At 44.2% G+C, this 20,005-nt stretch overlaps 1 protein-coding gene across 3 annotated transcripts in view; it reads right to left on the reverse strand.

Annotated features, from left to right (window-relative positions):
• ZNF512 (zinc finger protein 512) overlaps positions 1 to 19,641 on the reverse strand; it is a 46,119-nt gene extending 26,478 nt beyond the window's left edge. For 2 of the 3 annotated variants that reach the window (XM_067550553.1, XM_067550550.1), the window contains exons 1-5: positions 19,596 to 19,641; positions 16,953 to 17,008; positions 14,157 to 14,190; positions 7,440 to 7,648; positions 4,601 to 4,690 (exon numbers count right to left, since the gene is read on the reverse strand). In XM_067550553.1, coding sequence (XP_067406654.1) covers positions 4,601 to 4,690; positions 7,440 to 7,485 — 136 coding nt within the window. In that variant the 5' untranslated portion in view covers positions 7,486 to 7,648; positions 14,157 to 14,190; positions 16,953 to 17,008; positions 19,596 to 19,641. The remainder of the gene's footprint in view (positions 1 to 4,600; positions 4,691 to 7,439; positions 7,649 to 14,156; positions 14,191 to 16,952; positions 17,009 to 19,595) is intronic. The other variant, XM_067550552.1, reaches the window with a different exon arrangement.
• Positions 19,642 to 20,005: the final 364 nt, after the last annotated feature.

A 20,005-nucleotide genomic window follows, 5' to 3' on the forward strand; every position in this document is an offset into this window, starting at 1 on the left:
ATTCCTCTGATATCAGAAACCTTTTAAATTCCACCCTAAATTTAAAAATGGTCAATTTAGACCCATTTGTTCTTGTGTCAACATTTGTCCTCCCTGGTGTTTACCCCTCTGATGTATTTATAGAGTGAAATAATATCCACTCTCAGCCTTCATTTTGCTAGGCTAAACAAGCCAATCCTTTTTCATCTCCTCTAGTGAGATAGGTTCTCCATACACGTGATCATCATAGTAGCCCTTTTCTACACCTGTTCCAGTTTCGACTCATCTTTCTTCAAAATGGGTGACCAGAATTGTACAGGGTATTCCAGATGAGGTATTATCAGTGTATTGTAAAAAATTATTAATACTTCCCTATCTCTACTGGAAATATCTTGCTTCATGGCTGCATCACATTGGTGACTTGTGGTCATTTTGTGATCAATACATACATCCAGGTCTTTCTCCTCCTTTGTTCTTTTCAACTGAAGAGCTCCCAGTCATAACAGAATTTTGTATTAGTCCCTAAATGCATGACATCACTTTTTACTATTAAATTTCATCTTATTTCTGTTTTTCCAGTCCCCAATATCACCCTATTTTTCCCGTGTAATATTCCAACCCTTCTCTGTATTGACAATACCTCCCAACTTTATGTCATCAGTAAATGTCATTAACACACCTCTACTTTTTGTCCCAAGGTCTTTAATGAAAATATTTTTAAAAGATTGGTCTCAAGACAGATCCTTGAAGAACTTCATTAGATACCTCCCTCCAGCAGAACTGTTCTCCTTTCAGCATAATCCATTGTCATATACTCTTTAGTCATTTCCTTACTCAGCTTACAATTCCAATACCAAGTCTCATCTTCTCCTTCTTATGTAATAATTCCCCAGGATGTACTGTGTAAAATGCTTTACTGAAGTCCAGATAGATTGGCTCTACTGCATTTACCTTATCTAAGAAATCAGTCATCTTATCAAAAAAGGTATCAGGTTAGTCTGGGATGATCTACCTTTGTGGAGGATGGGGTAGATTGCACCCTCAGCAAGACTGCAGATGACACTAAGCTAGGGAGAGAGGTAGATACCCTGGAAGGTAGGGATAGGATACAGAGTGACCTAGACAAATTGGAGAATTGGGCCAAAAGAAATCTGATGTGGGTCAACAAGGACAAGTGCAGAGTCCTCCACTTAGGACGGAAGAATCCCATGCACAGCTACAGACTGGGGACCGACGAGCTAGGCAGCAGTTCTGCAGAAACGGACCTGGGGGTTACAGTGGATAAAAAGCTGGATAAGAGCCAGCAGTATGCCCTGGTTGCCAAGAAGGCTAATAGCATATTGGGCTGCATTAGTAGGAGCATTGCCAGCAGATCGAGGGAAGTGATTATTCCCCTCTATTCGGCATTGGTGAGGCCGCATTTGGAGTATTGTGTCCAGTTTTGGGCCCCCGGCAACAAAAAGGATGTGGACAAGTTGGAGAGAGTCCAGCGGAGGGCAACAAAAATGATTAGGGGGCTGGAGCACAAGACTTATGAGGAGAGGCTGAAGGAACTAGGCTTGTTTAGTCTGCAGAAGAGAAGAATGAAGGGGGATTTGATAGCGGCCTTTAACTACCTGAAAGGGGGTTCCAGGGAGGATGGGGCTAGGCTGTTCTCAGTGGTGGCAAATGACAGAACAAGGAGCAATGGTCTCAAATTGCAATGGGGGAGATCTAGGTTGGACATTAGGAAAAAAATGTTCACTAGGAGGGTGGTGAAGTACTGGACTAGGTTACCTAGAGAGGTGGTGGAATCTCCATCCTTAGAGGTTTTTAAGATGCGGCTTGACAAAACCCTCACTGGGATTACTTAGCTGAGGTTAGTCCTGCTTTGAGCAGGGGGTTGGACTAGATGACCTCCTGAGGTCCCTTCCAACTCTATGGTTCTAACAGGTCTACGCTATTTTCCAGTTATTTCCCCCAATTTGATAGATTAAAAATCCTTGCTATTGGATTTGCAATTTTACATGCCAGGTCACTCAGTATTCTGAATGGAGATTATCGGATTCCTTGATTTGAGCAGATTTAACTCTTTGGGCTTTGTTTCCACCTCGGATGTGGTCATTTCCATTTCTATACATTCATTCCCACTAATCATCCTGCCTTTGCTCCCATGTGCTACATTTTCATTCTTACTGAAGACTGAGGCAAAGCATTTAGTTTTTTGGGTCATACCCTAGATTATTCTTAATTTCTCCTTCTTCCTCATTGCATAGTGGCCCCACATCTTATCTTTTTGTTCTCTTTTATTTATATGTATAAATAACATAAGAATGGCCATACTGGGTCAGACCAGTGATCCATCTAGCCCAGTATCTTGTCTCCAATAGTGGCCAATGCCAGGTGTTTCAAAGGGAATGAACAAAACAGCTAATCATCAAGTCTCCTGTTGCCCATTCCAAGCTTCTGACAAACAGAGACTAGGGACATTTCAGAGAATGGTTTTGCATCCCTGCCCATTCTAGCTAATAGCCACTGATGGACCTATGTTCTATGAACTTATCTAGTTCTTTCTTGAACACTATTATGGTCTTGGCCTGCACAACATCCTCTGGCAAAGAATTCCACAGGTTGACTGTTCACTGTCTGAAGGAATACTTCCTTTTGTTCATTTTAAACCTGCTGCCTATTAATTTCATTTGGTGACCCCTAGTTCTTTTGTTATGAGAAGGAGTAAATAGCACTTCCTTATTTACTTTCTTCACACCAGTCATGATTTTATAGACCTATATCATATCACCCCTTAGTCATCTCTTTTCCAAGATGAGAACCTTGTACTACTTGTTTTAATTTTCTTTGTGAGGTCTAATTCAGCTTGATTTTCAGCAATTCTCACTTTATCCCTACATGTTTTGACCTCCAGGACGTAGCTTTCTTTCCTAATCAATCCCTTCCTCCATTCCTCTCAGGAAAGTAGGCCTAAGGCCATTCAATGCTTCATAGACCATAACGAACATTTTGAACTGCACCCAAGAGCAAGCAGCAGGCAACTACAATCAACCTCCCATGACAGCAGAAGTTCACCTCACTCAAGGACCGATGCTGCATCCTGTGCAAGCAGAAGCTTCTAGACTCTTTTCCAGGACAGCCCCAAGAACAGCACAGTGCAGTAATCTTCTTTAAAAATAAAGCAACTGATGTAGCAATGTTTTAATTCTATTTGCCTGATTCAGGGATGTGACTGTGTAAGAAATTTCTTATACTTAAAATTCAGTTATTGTTTTAGACAGACTACTTTCCTGAGCAGGGTGCTGTCCATTAAGACTGAAAGGAGGACTGCATTTCAGCTTATAGGTCAGTATGAGAGAAGAAGTCACAAATCATAGCTTAGCTCTAGTCCTGAGTAACAATGTATTTGACACCTTTTGGCTGTTTGTGAAATTCTTGCATTTGTTCATTACAATTATTTACAGATTTTCCAGCAAATAATTCTTGCTCTGTCGATATTTTGCAAATTATGAATTGGGAGGGGAGGATTAAATTACTTGTGTAAATCATGTGGTATTGTTAATGATCCTCCACTGGACTATTATTATATTCAAGGCTGTAGAAATGCCTACAATGAATACTACCTAACACTTTCCACTAAAACAGCCTAATTTCAGTTACATTTTTTCCCATCTGATTTGGAATTGCTCTAGTCTGTGATTTGAAGTAGTAAGTAAGGTCCAAGAGGTGCCTTTTGCGTTTCCTGTGAAAATTCATCCATGTTTGGCCAAGTTACGAAGCATAGAAAATCACCATTTTTAAAACATGGAAAATCAATGAGTTCCAATGGGCATATAAAAATGGTGAATACTTTTATTTTCTGAATTTTCCAGCTGCGTTGTGCATGCTCCTAGGCCCTGCTGCAATTCCTGCATTATATCCATACAATTGGTACAGAGCTAGAGTGACAGACAGGACAGAGACAATATGGCTCTCTCCATATCCTCTTGTTGCTTTCCCACACTAAAATACCCATTGGCTTAGGGAAATTTGCAGTGAGTTGGGAGCCTTGAGACCATGAGTTCTAGCATCACTAATTAGTGTTACTAATTCCATGAGTAAGGTTTCATACCCCTACCTCAGGAGGCTGGCAAGTATCTGGGTGCTTAACTCAAAATACACAGGAACTTGCTTATCAGAGGTGCTGAGTATTCACAGGGTCTCACTGATCTGAAGCTGTGAGCTGAAGCGCTTCGGAAAGTCAAGCCCTATGTATCAAATTGGGCAGCTAGAAAACCAGCAACCTGCTATTACTGCTCTTCAGAAAACCTGGTATGAGCAACTTGCCTGACATCATTCAGAGACTCTGTGGTAAAGTCAGAGATAGAACCAGGTCCCAGTCCAAAACCTTAACCTCCCATTCGGTGCATCTTGATTTAAACTTTGAGGGTGAGCGAGATTTAGAGCAACTCAAGCCACATTGTGGATTAGAAGATGGGCAGCAGCAGGAAAGGACTTGGGTAGGGCACAATACCAACAGAAAGGTAGCCAAGAGCAAGTGCAGGACCATGGCTCCAGCAGCGCATGGTAACAAGAGAGGAAGCTGAGAGCACACACAGGTCTGTGGCTGAGAACTACAAGTTATTCATATTACCAGGAACTTTCTGCTTCTTTCTGGGAAATTCTTCATAATCTTCATCTTCCTCTCGCTCAGATTTCCTCTTCCCTCTGGAAGGTGATTCTCCTGTTAGGTGTCAGAGAATGAAGACAGGTCAGTCCTGCTGAGGCTTGGGGAGTGTAACAGCACACCTAGCTGATCACCCTCCATTGCTTCAGTTTCCCATTATCCCCAGTGGTGCTCTCTCTGCCTTCAACGTGGTTTGGTTGCAGAGGTGATTTACCCAAGTCACAAAAAGTCCACACCCCTTCTGGCATATCAAAGCCCTAACCAACACAAAGCCAAAACAGTCTTCTGCCCTGCTATTAAGCTGCACACAGCCTTCCTTCCCAAGGGTCTATCTTCTCTTCCAACATTGCCCTTCTCATGGGCTCAGCTCTAGCCCCACTTGGGCTCCATTCGGTCTCTCTATGCTCCCCTCATTCTCAGGGGTCATTGCATCTCCTTGCTAGGTGGAAGTTTGCAGGAACTCATCTTCACCTCTTCAATGCATTCTCACTCCTGAGAACACAAACAACTGGGCTTTCTGTCCCCTGGAGAGTCAAATGCCCTGTTCCTCCAACCCACTTCCCTCTTCCTAATCTTCCATCCCTCCCAAATGCACCCCCTCCCCTTCATACAACATTGACTCCCCAGGGCGGTTCTCTCTGAAATCCCTCTATGACTGAACAACCAGCTGCCCTACTTTAGTCATATGATTTTGCTCATTTCCTCCACCTGGGGAGGCAAACTAAGTATGGTATAGGTGCAGCTGAGCCTCAACCCTCTTAAAGGGCCAGCTCACCCTAAGACAGGGAGCAACCACCTGTGTGCAAGTAGGAGGCAAGGAGCACAGCTGACATGAAAGCCAGAAAGAATAATCAGAGGTATGAAGAGTAACATCACCAACCAGCCACAGTCAGGTAAGCAGTAACACAGAACAGCCATGTGCACTTCAAGGCCTTATGAGGAATAAGACTGAAGACCTGGCTCCTGTCTATACTAGGAAATACAAGTGGGTTACCCTGTCTAACTCTCAGCTGGAGCTGAAACTGGTTTGATGGCTTGTACAGACCAGAAACAGAAAGCTGTAGGCTTTTGATGAACTCCTGTAATGGATACTCAACATGCTCTGGCCCTGGTTTCATAGCAGCGGAACTGCTTACAACCCTAGTCAAAGGGAGGCTGGGGAAGACTAATCAAGTGGAAAAAGGGTGGGTTACGTGGGGAACACTGAACCAGTGGTTGTTCTGTCAGAAAGGTAGAATTTTCTAGAGGATCTTGAAAGGACTGGAAGCTCCACACTGCTCCCCAGTTCTACACAGAAAGAGAGAAGCCACATATACTCCCCAACCAGAATGTACGTACGTGCGTTCATGTGAAAAATACCTTCCAGAAGAGTTTGCTCCTCTGCAATATCCATGGAAAGGGGGGCCAAAGCAGCTGAAAGGATGCAGGGAGGAGCCCTTTATTTGGGATCCTGATGCCCATGTCCAGAACAAAGAACCAGCAACCAGCACTTAAAACTGATCCCCAGCTGCTGCTCCCAAGATCTGCAGTCAGGTCCTCATGAGACTGCTGCAGAGACAGCTACAGAGTGTGTCTTAGTTCATGTGAAGCATCTGCCCACCCCAGCCATTCTCAAGGGGAAGCTCCTCAACCCTCACAGAAAAGATTTCAGGAAGGCTCATTTGACCACCCCCTACTGCCTAATTTGCATTCTGCTTGTTGTCAGGCACAGAGACACCATGAAAACAGACAGGGCTCCCCCACTTGATGCACTGGGGGAAGAAGCCCACACATAAGACACAGAAATGCTGATACAGCACACACATGGGATCTTTCCTCTTAAATCAGGGTTGCCAACTCTCATTATTTATCATGACTCTTGTGATATTTTGTGTTTGTCTTAAAGTCCCAGCTCCTGGAGTAATGCAATTACATGAAAACTCAACTTTCAGGTTAAAAAAAACAAGGATCTACTCTCATGGTTGCACCAAGTGGACTGTAAGAGCTCAAAAACCAGAAGAAAAATGCAATGAAACCAACTTAAAAAAACCCAAACAGACATGATTTTTAAGTCAGTCAATCTCATGATTTTTGAATGCTTGGGGTTAGCAATACTGAGATTTCTCCCCTGTTGTGTACTGGTTTCTCAAAGACAAGATTTCAACTGATGTGGCTATGACCAATCCCTACACATGCAGAACCTTCTCAGCCACATACATGCCTCTTTTCACACTGCCCCAGTTTTCATCCAGCAGAGACAACTGAATACCAGAGGCATTCCCCATCATTAACGAATAGGTTTCACCTCCTGGGATATGACATGCAAGATGCATTACTACATCGATACAAAAGGCCCTAGCCCATCGTAAATCAGAAAATAACAGATGTTAGAAATGGAAAGGACAACTTAGTACCCAATTCTAACCCCTCCAGCAACACTGCTGGTTTGCTCTTTTTTGCATATGTTCTAGTGTTGTTTCTATTGTCGAGTCTAGTTTTAAAATTCCTGTGCAAAGCATTCTCCTGAAACATTGGCAGAACATCAGACAGGCAGCTCTCACCCACAGATAAAACAGACCTACAGTCATAGTTTAATTGATTTTAAAAGCCAGATCATCTAGCCTGACCTTCTGAACAAAACAGACCACAGAATTTTATCAAGTTCTGCAGTGGAGAAAGTTAATTATTCTTCCTTAACCTAGAAAAGACACTACTGAGACCATAACTTGTGAATGAACTGTAGCATATCTTTCAGAAAGACATTCAATCTTGATTAAAAGGATCAGTGAGAAGACAGCTTTGCCCAGTACTAAGGGCTCTAAAGTACCTTTCTTCTCTGAGGATTTATTAACATTGGTTTTTATTCCCCTCATTTCCAGCCAGTAAGTGGGTTTGCGAATAGCCTGCTTGCCCCCAGATTCTGAGCTCCCGTTTATTCGACCCTTGGAAGAGGTAGAAGAAGAATCGCTGAAGGACTCATCATTGTTATTGTCCGACCCTAGGAGATTAGTTTCAAACTCCTCAAACTGCTTGGACCTAGAAAAAAAAAATCCTAGATATAAAACAAACACCAAGATGGGTACATGCACATATGCCTATGCAATGAGTCTCATGGCAGAGCCATGCTACTTTCATCTTCATAAGCAAGCCCACCCCATGGTTCAGTAAACCTTCTAATTTCTTTATTATTAATAGTAATGTAGTGTCTAGGAGTCCAGTCATGGGCCAGGACCCCATGTGCTAGCCACTGTACAAACACAGAACAAGAAGGCAGCCTATGCGCCAAAGAGCTGACAATTTACCTATAAGACAGGAGATAACAGATGGATACAGACAGGGGAATACAAGTAAACAGAGACAAGATAGACTAGAGTCTACAGGACAGACATCCAAAAGGTTGTATGCAGTGTTGTAGCAGTGTCAGTCCCAGGATATTAGAGACACAAGGGGGATAAGGTAATATCTTTTATTCGACCAACTTCTGTTGGTGAAAGAGACAAACTTTCTACCTGCATAGAGCTCTTCTTTGGGTCTGGGAAAGGTATTAAGAGCGCCACAGATAAATACAAGATTGCACAAATAGTTTAGCATAAGTAATTAGCACATCTTCTAAGGGACCATTCAAGGTGAAGTGGCCCGTTAATTCAAAATTGTGCTAGACACATAGGTTACGTCTACACTAGCACTTTTGTTGGTAAAACTTATGTCGCTCAGCGGTGTGAAAAAACACCACACCCTGACCAATATAAAGCACCCCGACAAAAGCACCCATGTGGACAACACTATGATATAGCTACCACCACTCATTGGGGGTGGTTCAATTATGTCGATCGGAGAGCTCTTTCCTGTCAGCACAGAGCTGCTACATAGAATCATAGAATATTAGAGTTGGAAGGGACCTCAGGAGGTCATCTAGTCCAACCCCCTGCAGGACTAACTTCAGCTGTATCATCCCAGCCAGGGCTTTGTCAAGCCTCAGCTTAAAAACCTCTAAAGATGGAGATTCCACCACCTCTCTAGGTAACCCATTCCAGTGCTTCACCACCCTCCTAGAGAAAATTTTTTTCCTAATGTCCAACCTAGACCTCCCGCCCTGCAACTTGAGATTGTTGCTCCTTGTTCTGTCATTTGCCACCACCGAGAACAGCCTAGCCCCATCCTCCCTGGAACCCCCTTTCAGGTAGTTAAAGGCCGCTATCAAATCCCCCCTCATTCTTCTCTTTTGCAGACTAAACAAGCCCAGTTCCCTCAGCCTCTCCTCATAAGTCCTGTGCTCCAGCCCCCTAATCATTTTTGTTGCCCTCCACTGGACTCTCTCCAACTTGTCCACATGCTTTTTGTAGTGGGGGGCCCAAAACTGGACACAATATTCTAAATGCGGCCTCACCAATACCGAATAGAGGGGAAAAATCATTTCCCGTGACCTGCTGGCAATGCCCCTCCTAATGCAGCCCAATATGCTATTAGCCTTCTTGACAACCAGGGCACACTGCTGACTCATATCCAGCTTTTTATCCACTGTTACGCCCAGGTCCTTTTCTGCAGAGCTGCTGCCTAGCTCGTCAGTCCCCAGTCTATAGCTGTGCATGGGATTCTTCCTTCCTAAGTGGAGGACTCTGCACTTTTTTTTGTTGAACCTCATTAGATTTCTTTTGGCCCAATCCTCCAATTTGTCTAGGTCACTCTGTATCCCATCCCTACACCGCATTGGTACAGCTGTGCCACTAAGGTCTTTAGTGTAGACATAAAAATAATGGTTTTAATAAATACACTAGATTTATGGCTTATTTTAATCTATGACTACAAGGGTGTTAACAGGCCACTTCACCTTGAATGGTCCCTTAGAATTCATGCTAGCTAATTATGCTGAACTATCTTTTTGACCTTGTATTTAGCTGTGACACTGTAAGTATGGTTCCCATATCTGAAGAAAAGCTCCGTGTAGCTCAAAAGCTTGTCTCTCTCACCAACAGAAGTTGGTCCAATAAAAAATATTACCTCACCCACCTTGACTCTCAGACATCTAAAGGAAGTTATTGTTCCACACTTTACAGATATTAAGGGGAGCTACTCAAGTGCATTTGAAGGGCGGGTGGGGGGAGTCAGCCCAGCCCTTAAACTCCCTGAGCAGGAGTGGATCCACCTAATTCATTACAGCTTCTAAAACTCCAGAAGAGAATGTTCATTTTTCTGATCATTTTTAACACTTTTCATCCTTGGCTGGGGCCAGGACATGAGTAAGCAGCTGAAACAGGTCTGTTAGTTAGTGCCTTCCTAAAGGCCACCTGGAGCTTTCATTAGCTCTGCTGTTTGCAGTATCTGAGTGGTGAATAGCTCCCGGGTGGTGAGGAGCGGAGCTGCACTGGCTAAGCAGAGAGATTTGGTATAAAAAGTCACATGCTACGTGAACCCAAGAGCCACAAATAGAAGCAGCTAACAGGGGAGTTCCAGAGGGCGTAACTGGGGAATCTGTGCTAGGAGGTAGTGGGACTTGGTGAGTGGTGTGTTTGATCTGTCCGTTGGTTGGTTGATTGACTATTTATTTGCTCTCTGGGTACAGGCTCCATAGCTGGGCCATGAGCCCTTGAGTAAGTAGATGAGAGAGGCCTGTTTGTTGGTGCCTTGATAAAAGGCCACAAGGCTCTAACCCTTGGAATTTTGATCAACTCTGCTGTTTGCAGCCTCTGAGTGATTAATGGCTCCTTGGTGGTGAGGGGCAGAGCTGAGCTGAGTTAAGCAAGGAGATTTGGTATAAAAGAGTCACTTATTAGGTGAACATAAGAGATACAAACAGAGTCAGCTAACAGGGAGATTCAGAGAGTGTGAGATGTTTTCCTTCCAGGTTCAGCTCTACATGCCACTTCAAGATGGTCAGTGATGAACAGTGGTGGTGAATGCAATGGATGTGCCATGTTTTCTTTCCTAAATGAAGCCAGAAGGGACTTCCTGTGAATAAAGGGCATGTTGGTGGCTGTGCTGTATAAGATTCATGGATTGGAGAAGCAAGTAGAAATGATACTTAGAATCAGAGAAGCTGATGCGTTCCCAGATAGCTAGGCTCAGGGGGTATCAGCATCCCAGGTTCAAGAAAGAAAGGAGCTGGCCACCAAGGAGTTGCAGAGAAAGGAAGTCAGAGAGAAGGCCTGGGAGTTCGTAACCACTAGACACAAGAGATCAAAGTGACATTCTACATGGCTGGAGATAGATGAGGATGGGTAGGCTGTGGCCACAAGAGAAAAGAGGACTGGAAGGAATTTCAGAGCTAGAAGTTTCCAATTGATATCAGATCCTGAACATGGAAACTGTGTAAGATACCTCTCATGATCCAGCTGGTTCAAGGGAATGGAGAGATGTATGGGACATATCTGTGGACAGCAGTTCAGCCCAACCTGTAAGAAAATCAAGTTTGTCCACAAAGAGTTCTCCAACCATCCAAGGAAGATAGACTATTCTTGTTGGGGATTCAATACTCAGAAGAATCCAAAGAACATTCTGCAAGGGCCAGGCAGATAAGATTGGATAGGCTTTTGAAGTCAATAGGAAAGGATCCATTCGTGTTGATTCATATCTGCACTAATGACACTGTATCTGCAGATAACAGATGACATCAATGTGCTTGGCAACTTGCTGAAGAAGAAGACGACGAATGTCCAAGACATCTTCTCGGAGATCCTTTTTGTCCTACAAGCAAAGAAAGACCACAGGAAGAAGATTCTGGAAGTGACTGATAGCTAGATAAGTAATGGCAGCTTTTGGTTTTGTGGAACATTAGTCTACCTCCCATGTGGAGAGGGGCTGAATGGTTTGGATGGCTTCCACCTCAGCAGAAGGGAGGCTGGCTGGCTGGAGAAGTCAGGAGGACATTAAACTAAGAGCAAAAGGAGGAGGAGAATGGAGGGGGTGAAAAGATGGAAGATATAAGTAGAGGCCTGCGCAGATACAAAAACCTGAATCCGCATCTGCAAGCATCAATGTCTATCTGACCAGAAATCCGCACTCCTTGCTTTACATCTACCCGTATACTCACCGCACCCATGAACCCCAGGCCGCCAATTAGCTGTTTGGTGACCCCTACCACTACCACCTATCAGCTGTTGCATGGCCAGCTGGTTGCTCAACAGCTGATCACAACTAGCTCCAGGGCCCCTGCCGAACAGCTGATTGGCAGCCAGCCAAGGGCCCCATAGAAAGCTGATCGAACTGTTGGGGGAGGGGGGCAAAGGGGTCTGGACTGCCAGGGAGTTGAGAAAAGTGAAGGAGAGGGATAAGGGGAGCAAGAGGTGGGATCTCCACTGGGGCCTTCTGGAGCTGGGCTAAGGGAGGGGGCTCTCTTCTCAGGCTCCTGTGGCTTCCCCACCTTTGAGATCCGTACCTGATCCATGATCCGCAAAAAATGGTCCATGGATAGCCGCACCTAGATCCATGGATATAAAGCGCATATCCGCGGATTTGCAGGGTTCTAGATATGAGCACTCAGCACACTACTGAGATGTTCATTAAAAAATTAATTAAGGAATCAAATGACATGAAGAGCAGAAATTGTTTAATTGTCTATACACCAGTGCTAGGAGCCTGGATAACAAACAAGAGGAATAGGAATCGTGAATCCTGGTGGGATGATTCCCATAACTGGAATGTTAAAAATCAAAGGTTACAACCTAAATCGAGTGGTCAAAAATGCGGAGGAGTGGTGCTATGTCCAAAATGGCATTACCTTTTACCTAGTCACTGATAGTCAAGATCATTTTCTTCCAGGTTATTTACAGATCAATGTCCTAACATAAAGTACAAGATGGGATATCAGTTGGTGTCTGCAGCAGACCACCAAATCACACTAATGAACAGGATGACTGGCTCCTTACATACCTATCTGTAATGTGTAGAAAAAATAAGCTAAGTGATCATGGGGTACTTCAATTTGAGTAACATATGCTGGAGGTCTCATGATGCCGGCATTAAAACATCCTTGGAATTTCTATATATTATACATGACAATTTCTTAACTCAGAAAGTGTTACATCCAACGTGAGGGAAGTCTACATGAGACCTCGTCTTGACAGATAAAGAGGAATTAATCACATAACTAAAAATTAATAATAATTTCAGTACAAGTGTTCACGTCTTGATCACATTATATTCTGTTTGCACATTGAAGTCCAGACCAGTGATATACATATATATACATGGTGCTTTAAAGGACCAATTTCACAAAGCTGAAAACAATTATGAGCCAAATCAACTGGGAGGAAGAATTTAATCAGAACAATGAGACTGATGATTGGGAATTGTTTAAGAACATTTTATTAGATGCCCAAAAAGCTACAATCAAGGAAGAAGACTGTATTGGTTAAAAACTGAATTGGTTTACAAGGAAAGCAAAGGCAGCTATATATAATATATATAAACAAATGGAAAAAAGGGGAAGTTGACAATAATGAATATAAATCAGAAACTAGGCATTGTTGAAAATTGATAAGGGAAGCAAAGAGACACAAGATGAAATCTATGGCCAGCAGAATTAAGAACAAGAAGAAGTTTTTTAAGTATACGGGGGGGAAAAAAGATTCCTAACAAAGGTATTACTAGATGGAAATGGTAGACTTATCAAATATAATGCAGAAAAGGAAGAAGTGTTCGGTAAATATTTCTGTTCAGTATTTGGATTAAAAAACCCAGATGTCATATGATATGACAGCAGTCTTTCCATTCCATTAGTATCTCATGAGGGTGTTAAACAGCAGCTACTAACGTCAGACATTTTTAAATCAGTAGGTCTGGATAAGTTGCATCCAAGAGTTTTAAAAAGGCTGAGTGAGGAGCTTACTGGATCATTAATGTTGATTTTCATTATGTCTCAGAACAGCAATGAAGTTCCAGAAACTAGCTTTCTCCCAATATACTAATATTTAAAAAAAGGTAATGAGATGTCTGGATGTTTATAGGCCTGCCAGTATGATATAGACCCAAGGCAAGATAATGAAATGGCTGATACAGGATTTAATTAATAAAGAATTAAAGGAGGGTAATATAATTAATGCCTATCGACATGGGTTTATGGAAAACAGATCTAACTTCTAACTTCATTTTTTTTTTGGTGAGATTATATATTTGGTTGATAAAAGTAATAATGTTGATGTGATATAGACTTCTGTAAGGCATTTGACTTGGTACTCAACAACATGCTGAATAAAAAATATGACAAGATAAAATTAACATGGCACACATTAATGGATTAAAACTGGCTAGGAGATGTCTCAAATGTAATTGTAAATAGGATGCGTCTCTACTGGGGTAGCACAGGGATCTATTCTTGGCCCTACTCTATTTAACATTTTTATTAATGACCTCGAAGAAGACAAAGTTATCACTGATAAAGTCTGTGGATAACACGAATTGCAGGAGTGATAAATAATGAAGAGGACAGGCCGCTGACACAGAACAATATGGATCGCTTTGTAAGCTGGGTGCAAGCATACAATATGCATTTTAATATGGCTAAATGTAATGTATAAATCTAAAAGCAAAGAATGGAGGCCATACTTACAGGATGTGGAACTCTATCCAGAGAAGAAGTGACTCTGAAAAAGATTTGGGGGTCATGGTAGATAATCAACTGAACAGGAGCTGGCAGTGTGGTGCTGTGGCCAAAAGAGCTAATGCAATCTGGGAAGCACAAATTAGGTAATCTCCAGTAGGAGCAAATAGATTATTTTACCTCTGTATTTGGCTCGAGTGCAACCACTGCTCGAATACTGTGTCAAGTTCTGGTGCACACAATTCAAGAAGGATGTTGATAAACTGGAGAGGGTTCAGAGAAGAGCCACAAGAATGATTAAATGTTTAGAAAATAAGCCTTATAGTGATAGACTCGAGGAGTTCAACCTACCTATCTTAAAAAGAAAATGTTAAGGGGTGACTTGACTATACTCTATAAATACCTACACATCGAACAATTAGAGAAATGTCTAGCAAGAAGTTGAAGCTAGATACAAATCTGATTGAAAATAAAGTATAAATGTTCAACCGTGAGACTAATTATCCACTGGAACAATTTACCAAGGGTCATGGTGGATTCTCCATCACTGACAATTTTTCAATCAAGATGGGATATTTTTCTGAAAGATCTGCTCTAGGAATTATTTTGGAGAAGTTTTCTGGTCTGTGCTATACAGGAGGTCAGACTAGATGATCACAATGGTCCCTTCTGGCCTTGGAATCTATGAAAAGGGCCATTCAAACCCACACTCAGAATCAGAGCTGATTCAATAAGAGCCTTCCAAAGACATGCAAAGTGCCAGGTGATGGAGTGAAGCAGCAGCTACCACAGGAGGCTATTATAACATTAGTGCTACCAGAGAACACACCTCTACAGAGTTCATTATAAGAAAAACAAGCCAGTCTGTCACCATGCTGTAGGTGCGGACTGCATGGTTCTGCAGTCTTGCCATTAGGGGACATTTGCTGCACACATCAGAACAACTTGAGAGCTTTTACAGCATGAGCTGTAAATACAAAGAATGTTCTACATCCAGGACAATTACTCTTACCTTTAGCCAGCAGGGCTTGCAGCTCAGAAGACAGCTTCGTAACAAATCCTGTGACTTACTCTATATTAAGATTTTCTGATATGGGATTTGGCGCTAAATAAGGTCACCTATAAATGATCTGTTACCACCTGGGGTCAGATGGAGAGAGTGTTGTGTTCTCATCTTCTCAAATTCTGCCCACAACCCTGGCATATTTGGATGTTTCCACTAATATGATCAGAAAATAAATAGTTTTCAATGTTGACATTTAAATTTTTGGACGTCTAAGAAGTTCAGAAATTTCGTAAGATCAGATGCTGCCCCTACTTTCTGCAAAGCAAAAATAAATTGGATTTGCACAGAGAATATAACAGGAATTGAAGGAAAAGAAATATCCTCCCAACCTAGCAGCTTGGTGTGGAGTAGCTGCTGAGATGTTCTGCTGCAACCATAGCTCATAAGCTGTAATAACAGTTGGGGCATCTGTGCTTCCTTGAAGTGGGGGAATCTGACAAGCGATGAATACACTGGCCATTCCACAATGCTCCCCCTCCATGGAGCTCACAGCCTCATCACCCTTGCACAGAAATTGGAAAGTAGTGTGGGATAAATTGTGTCAGGATGGGGAATTGTGAGGCTGGTCTCCTGCATTTAGGACCTTCCAGGCTTGCATAGGAGTAGGAGACACCACTTGGCTCTTGGAGCTGCTGTATCTTTCTGTCTGCAGACTCGGCACTGCACTGAGTGACATCTGGAGCAAAAGGCTTACAAGCGTTTTTTTTTTAAACATATGATTCATAGAGTCATAGGTTAGAAGGGACCATTGTGATCATCCAGTCTGACCTTCTGTGCAACATAGACCTCAGAACTTCCCCAAAATACTTCCTAAAGCATATCTTTTAGAAAAAACATTTAATCTTGATTTTAAAATTGTCAATAATGGAAAATTCACCACAACCCTTTGTAAATTGTTCCAGTGGTTAATTACTCTCAATGTTGAAAATGAACACCTTATTTCCAGTCTGAATTTGTCTAGCTTCAACTTCTAGCCATGTTATGCTTTTCTCTGCTAGAATGAAGAGCTCATTATTAAATATTTGTTCCCCATGTAGGTACGTATAGACTGGGACCAAATCAATCCTTAACCATCTCTTTGCTAAACAAAATAGATTGAGCTTTGAGCCTATCACTATAAGGGATGTTTTCTAACCCTTTAGTTGTTCTTTATTGCTCTTCTCTTTAGTTTATCAACATCCTTCTTGAACTGTGAACACCAGAACAGGACACAGTATTCCAGCAATAGTTGCACCAGCACCAAATACAGAGGTAAAATCAGAGAATCGTAGAAGATTAGAGTTGGAAGGGATTTCAGGAGGTCATCTAGTCCAACCCCCTGCTCAAAGCAGGACTAACCTCAGCTAAATCATCACAGCCAGGGCTTTGTCAAACTGCATCTTAAAAACCTCTGAAGATGGAGATTCCACCACCTCCCTAGGTAACCCATTCCAGTGCTTCACCAGCCTTCTAGTGAAAACCTTTTTCCTAATATCCAACCTAGACCTCCCCCACTGCAATAACGTCTCTACTCCTACTCAAGAGGACCTTTAAATGAAATCTTACAATTAATGGGGTAAGGTGACCACTGTAAGCCAGCTCAACCCAGGCCTGAGATTAGCTATGGAAAATGTGCCATGATATAGCACCTAAGGTTAAGTACATTATTAAAAGGAGTGTACAGAACTCTCTAGTGAGAATTTCTCAGCTTTTGTTCCTTGCTCTTAAACAGATTTCAGAAGAAACATACACATACATACTTTTTGTTTCCCAGAGATATCTTGATCTTCTGTTGTCTGTGCCCAGGTCTTATATCCTAGTAAAACAGAAAAAGGAACAATTCAGGATAGTACCATAAGGTTTTTCTTCTTCTGGTGTCAGAAATGATGTTACAAAACTGCAAAAGCTTCCATTATGCCACCAAGAAGCAGGCACATTAAAGGCAATATCCCCATTTCAGGGCCATAACCCTGATATCATGGACCAACCTCATTGTACTAATTCCCAGCCAATTTCCAAGTGCTTTAAGGAAAGGTGTATAGACAAAGTCCCTGTCCAGCAGGACACAGATTCTAATACAGTAGTTCCCAACCTTTTTGGCTCGAGGGCCACAGGTATTATTTTTTAACCCTGAAGGGCCACCAGTCTCCTCCAACAGCCCCTCCCCACATTACCCCCGTCTCCCAGGCTTCAGCAGGGAAACCGCATGCATCCTGAAGCCCCGTGTGCTCCACCTGGTTCCTTTTTGCAGCCAGGGGGATGTGAGATCACCTTCCCTCTGGCTCCAGCAGGGATCCCAGCACCTATGGACCCATGTGGAGTGCTTTGCCATGCTCCCTGCTACAGCCAGGGGGAGGGGAATGCTGATCTACCATCCCCTTAGCCGCAGCAAGGAGCCTGCACTGGTTTTTTAGTCCCCATGGCAATGCGCTACTCTTGGGTCCTTAGGCAGCGGCTCCATTCTGCAGCTAGTGGGAGGGGAGCAGTGGGCCACTTTTGGCCCATAGGCCATGGATTGGAAACCACTGGTCTAAAGAAACAATACACAAGTTCAGGCACAGGATGGGATGCTGACTCAACAGTGACATTTTGCGTGTAATTTAATGGTCCCCTGAATGCTGTTTGAATCCTGCAGAAGTATTTGTAATTAACTATCAACAATTCCAGTGCTGTTATGTGTCTGATGAGAAATTAATCAAGGTGCTTATTGATGCACATTGATAAGGACTCAGTAACAAATGTCCATGTGCTATGTGTGGAAATGCATATTCCCACTGCTGAAATTCTATTACAGTTTCTATGGACAGTTAGCCAGATTCAGAAGATCTGAATTAATGTCATTTTGATTCCACCATACAACTCCCTAAACCCTTATCTTCAGTTCCAATCCATCCAGCACTCTGTCCTTTTCAAAGGTGATTTGTGTGTGGACCTGGCTCTCATGTCAAACTCAAGCTCTGTCTACTTTAGGAAGATAAACTCACATTATTTTCAGTGCCCCCCTCCCAATAGCTGAGTGGCTGATTTGGCAGTGAAAGAAGTGTAAATGTTAGTATCATCTAGGCCAGTGGTTTCCAACCTTTTTGGCTCGAGGGACACAAATATAATTTTTACAGCCCTAAAGGACCACCAGTCTCTCCGTTCCCCCTTCTCCACTACAGCCAGAGGGAAGGAGTTCAGCAAGGATCTCCCATCCCCCTGGTTGCAGCAGGGAAACCGCATGCTCCACCTGGGTCCCTATGCAATGGCTCCCTTCTGCAGCCAGGGGGATGGGAAACCAGTGCTCTCCTCCCTCTGGTTCCAGCAGGGATCCAGCACCTAGGAAGTGGGACCCAGGCAGAGCACTTTGCCCTCTTCTGGAGCTGGGGGAGCGCTGATGTCCTGTCCAGCCGGGTGCAGTATGGAAACCATGTGCTCCACCTGGGTCCTTAGGCAGCAGTTCCCTTCTGCAGCCAGGGAGACAGAAGATCAGTGCTCCCCCTTCCTCTAGCTCCATCAGGGACCCCAGCACCTAGGGACCCATGCGGAGCACTTTGCCATGCTTCCTGCTACAGTCAAGGGGAGCGGAGTGCTGATCTCCAGTCTCCTTGGCTGCAGCAAGGAGCCTGCACCCGCAACGTGCTCCGCCTAGATACTTAGGCAGCGGTTCCCTTCCTCAGCCAGCGGGAGGGGAGCTGTGGGCCACTCTGAAAGACCCCACGGGCTGGGAACCACTGATCCAGGCAAATGGTCTTCTAGTTCCAGCAGCTCAAAGCATAAGACCAGTCCATAGCCCAGTCACCCTAACACTGACCTTTGTGCTACATCAGTTTCCTAATACAAATTATTGTTATTATTTCTATTACCCTAGCACTTAGGAGCCCTGGTTGCGGACCACTCCCCCAGTGCTAGGTGCTGTACAAGCACAGAACCAAAGAGGTTCCCTGCCCCAGACAGTTTACAAGGTAGGTATAGGCCAAGAGGCCCCAGCCCAGCTGGCTACAGAAAGGCGACGGGGAATCCACGGTAACAACCGGAGGAGATCGGTCAGCATGACAGGCTGGGGTCTTTTTACCAGCTTTCTAGCTCGCGCCTTTCCCACTTCGGGAGCCAAGCGGACCGGCGCCTTTCCGCTAGGAACGAGCCAGTACCGGCTGGCGAGCTGGGCTCCCCATGGGCCCAGGGATATGCTCCCTGCCTAGCGCGCTCCCAACCTAACACAAAGGGGGGGAGCTGGCGGGGACAAGCTCGGCCAGTGGCAGCCGCTGGGCCCGGAGCCCAAGGAAAGGACTGGCGGGGCCCCGGGGTCGAACTCGCGCCGAGCTGAGCACAGCACAGCACAGCACGAGAGAGGGGGAGGCTGGCTGAGCTGCCTTTGTCTGGAGGCGGGGGAGAAGCGGGCAACAAGCAAGTTACAGACTTACCGATCAACCGCCGCTCCGCATGGCGCGCGCCACTGCATTATCGACTCATCATCGCTCTGCGCCAATCACAAACAAACTCCCACGTGATTGACCCAAACAGGCTCTAACGTCATCATATCGCGCCTCAACCATAGACTCTGAGTCAAACCCTCGGCCAGAGAGTAGCCGCTGCCGAGAGCAGCGCCATAGAGCCGGCACCCAGTCACGGGTAGAGCGCCACATACGCCCACCGCGGAGGATCAGCTCCGCAAGGCAGGGAACACAGCAGAGGGAGTGCCTTCGGTGCTATGTGACCGCAGACCAAGGCGACGCGGGCCCTGCAGCTCCAGCCGCTCCTTTCCCCGTCCTGGGAGACCAGACATTCCCCTCCCCCTTTGCTTTACTCCATTCAATCCATTGGCGCCCCTGGC

This window comes from Emydura macquarii, unplaced genomic scaffold (assembly GCF_026122565.2).
Source record: "Emydura macquarii macquarii isolate MOO-44397 ecotype Brisbane River unplaced genomic scaffold, CSIRO-AGI_Emac_v2 contig_1300, whole genome shotgun sequence".
In the NCBI taxonomy this organism is placed as follows: Eukaryota; Metazoa; Chordata; order Testudines; family Chelidae; genus Emydura; species Emydura macquarii.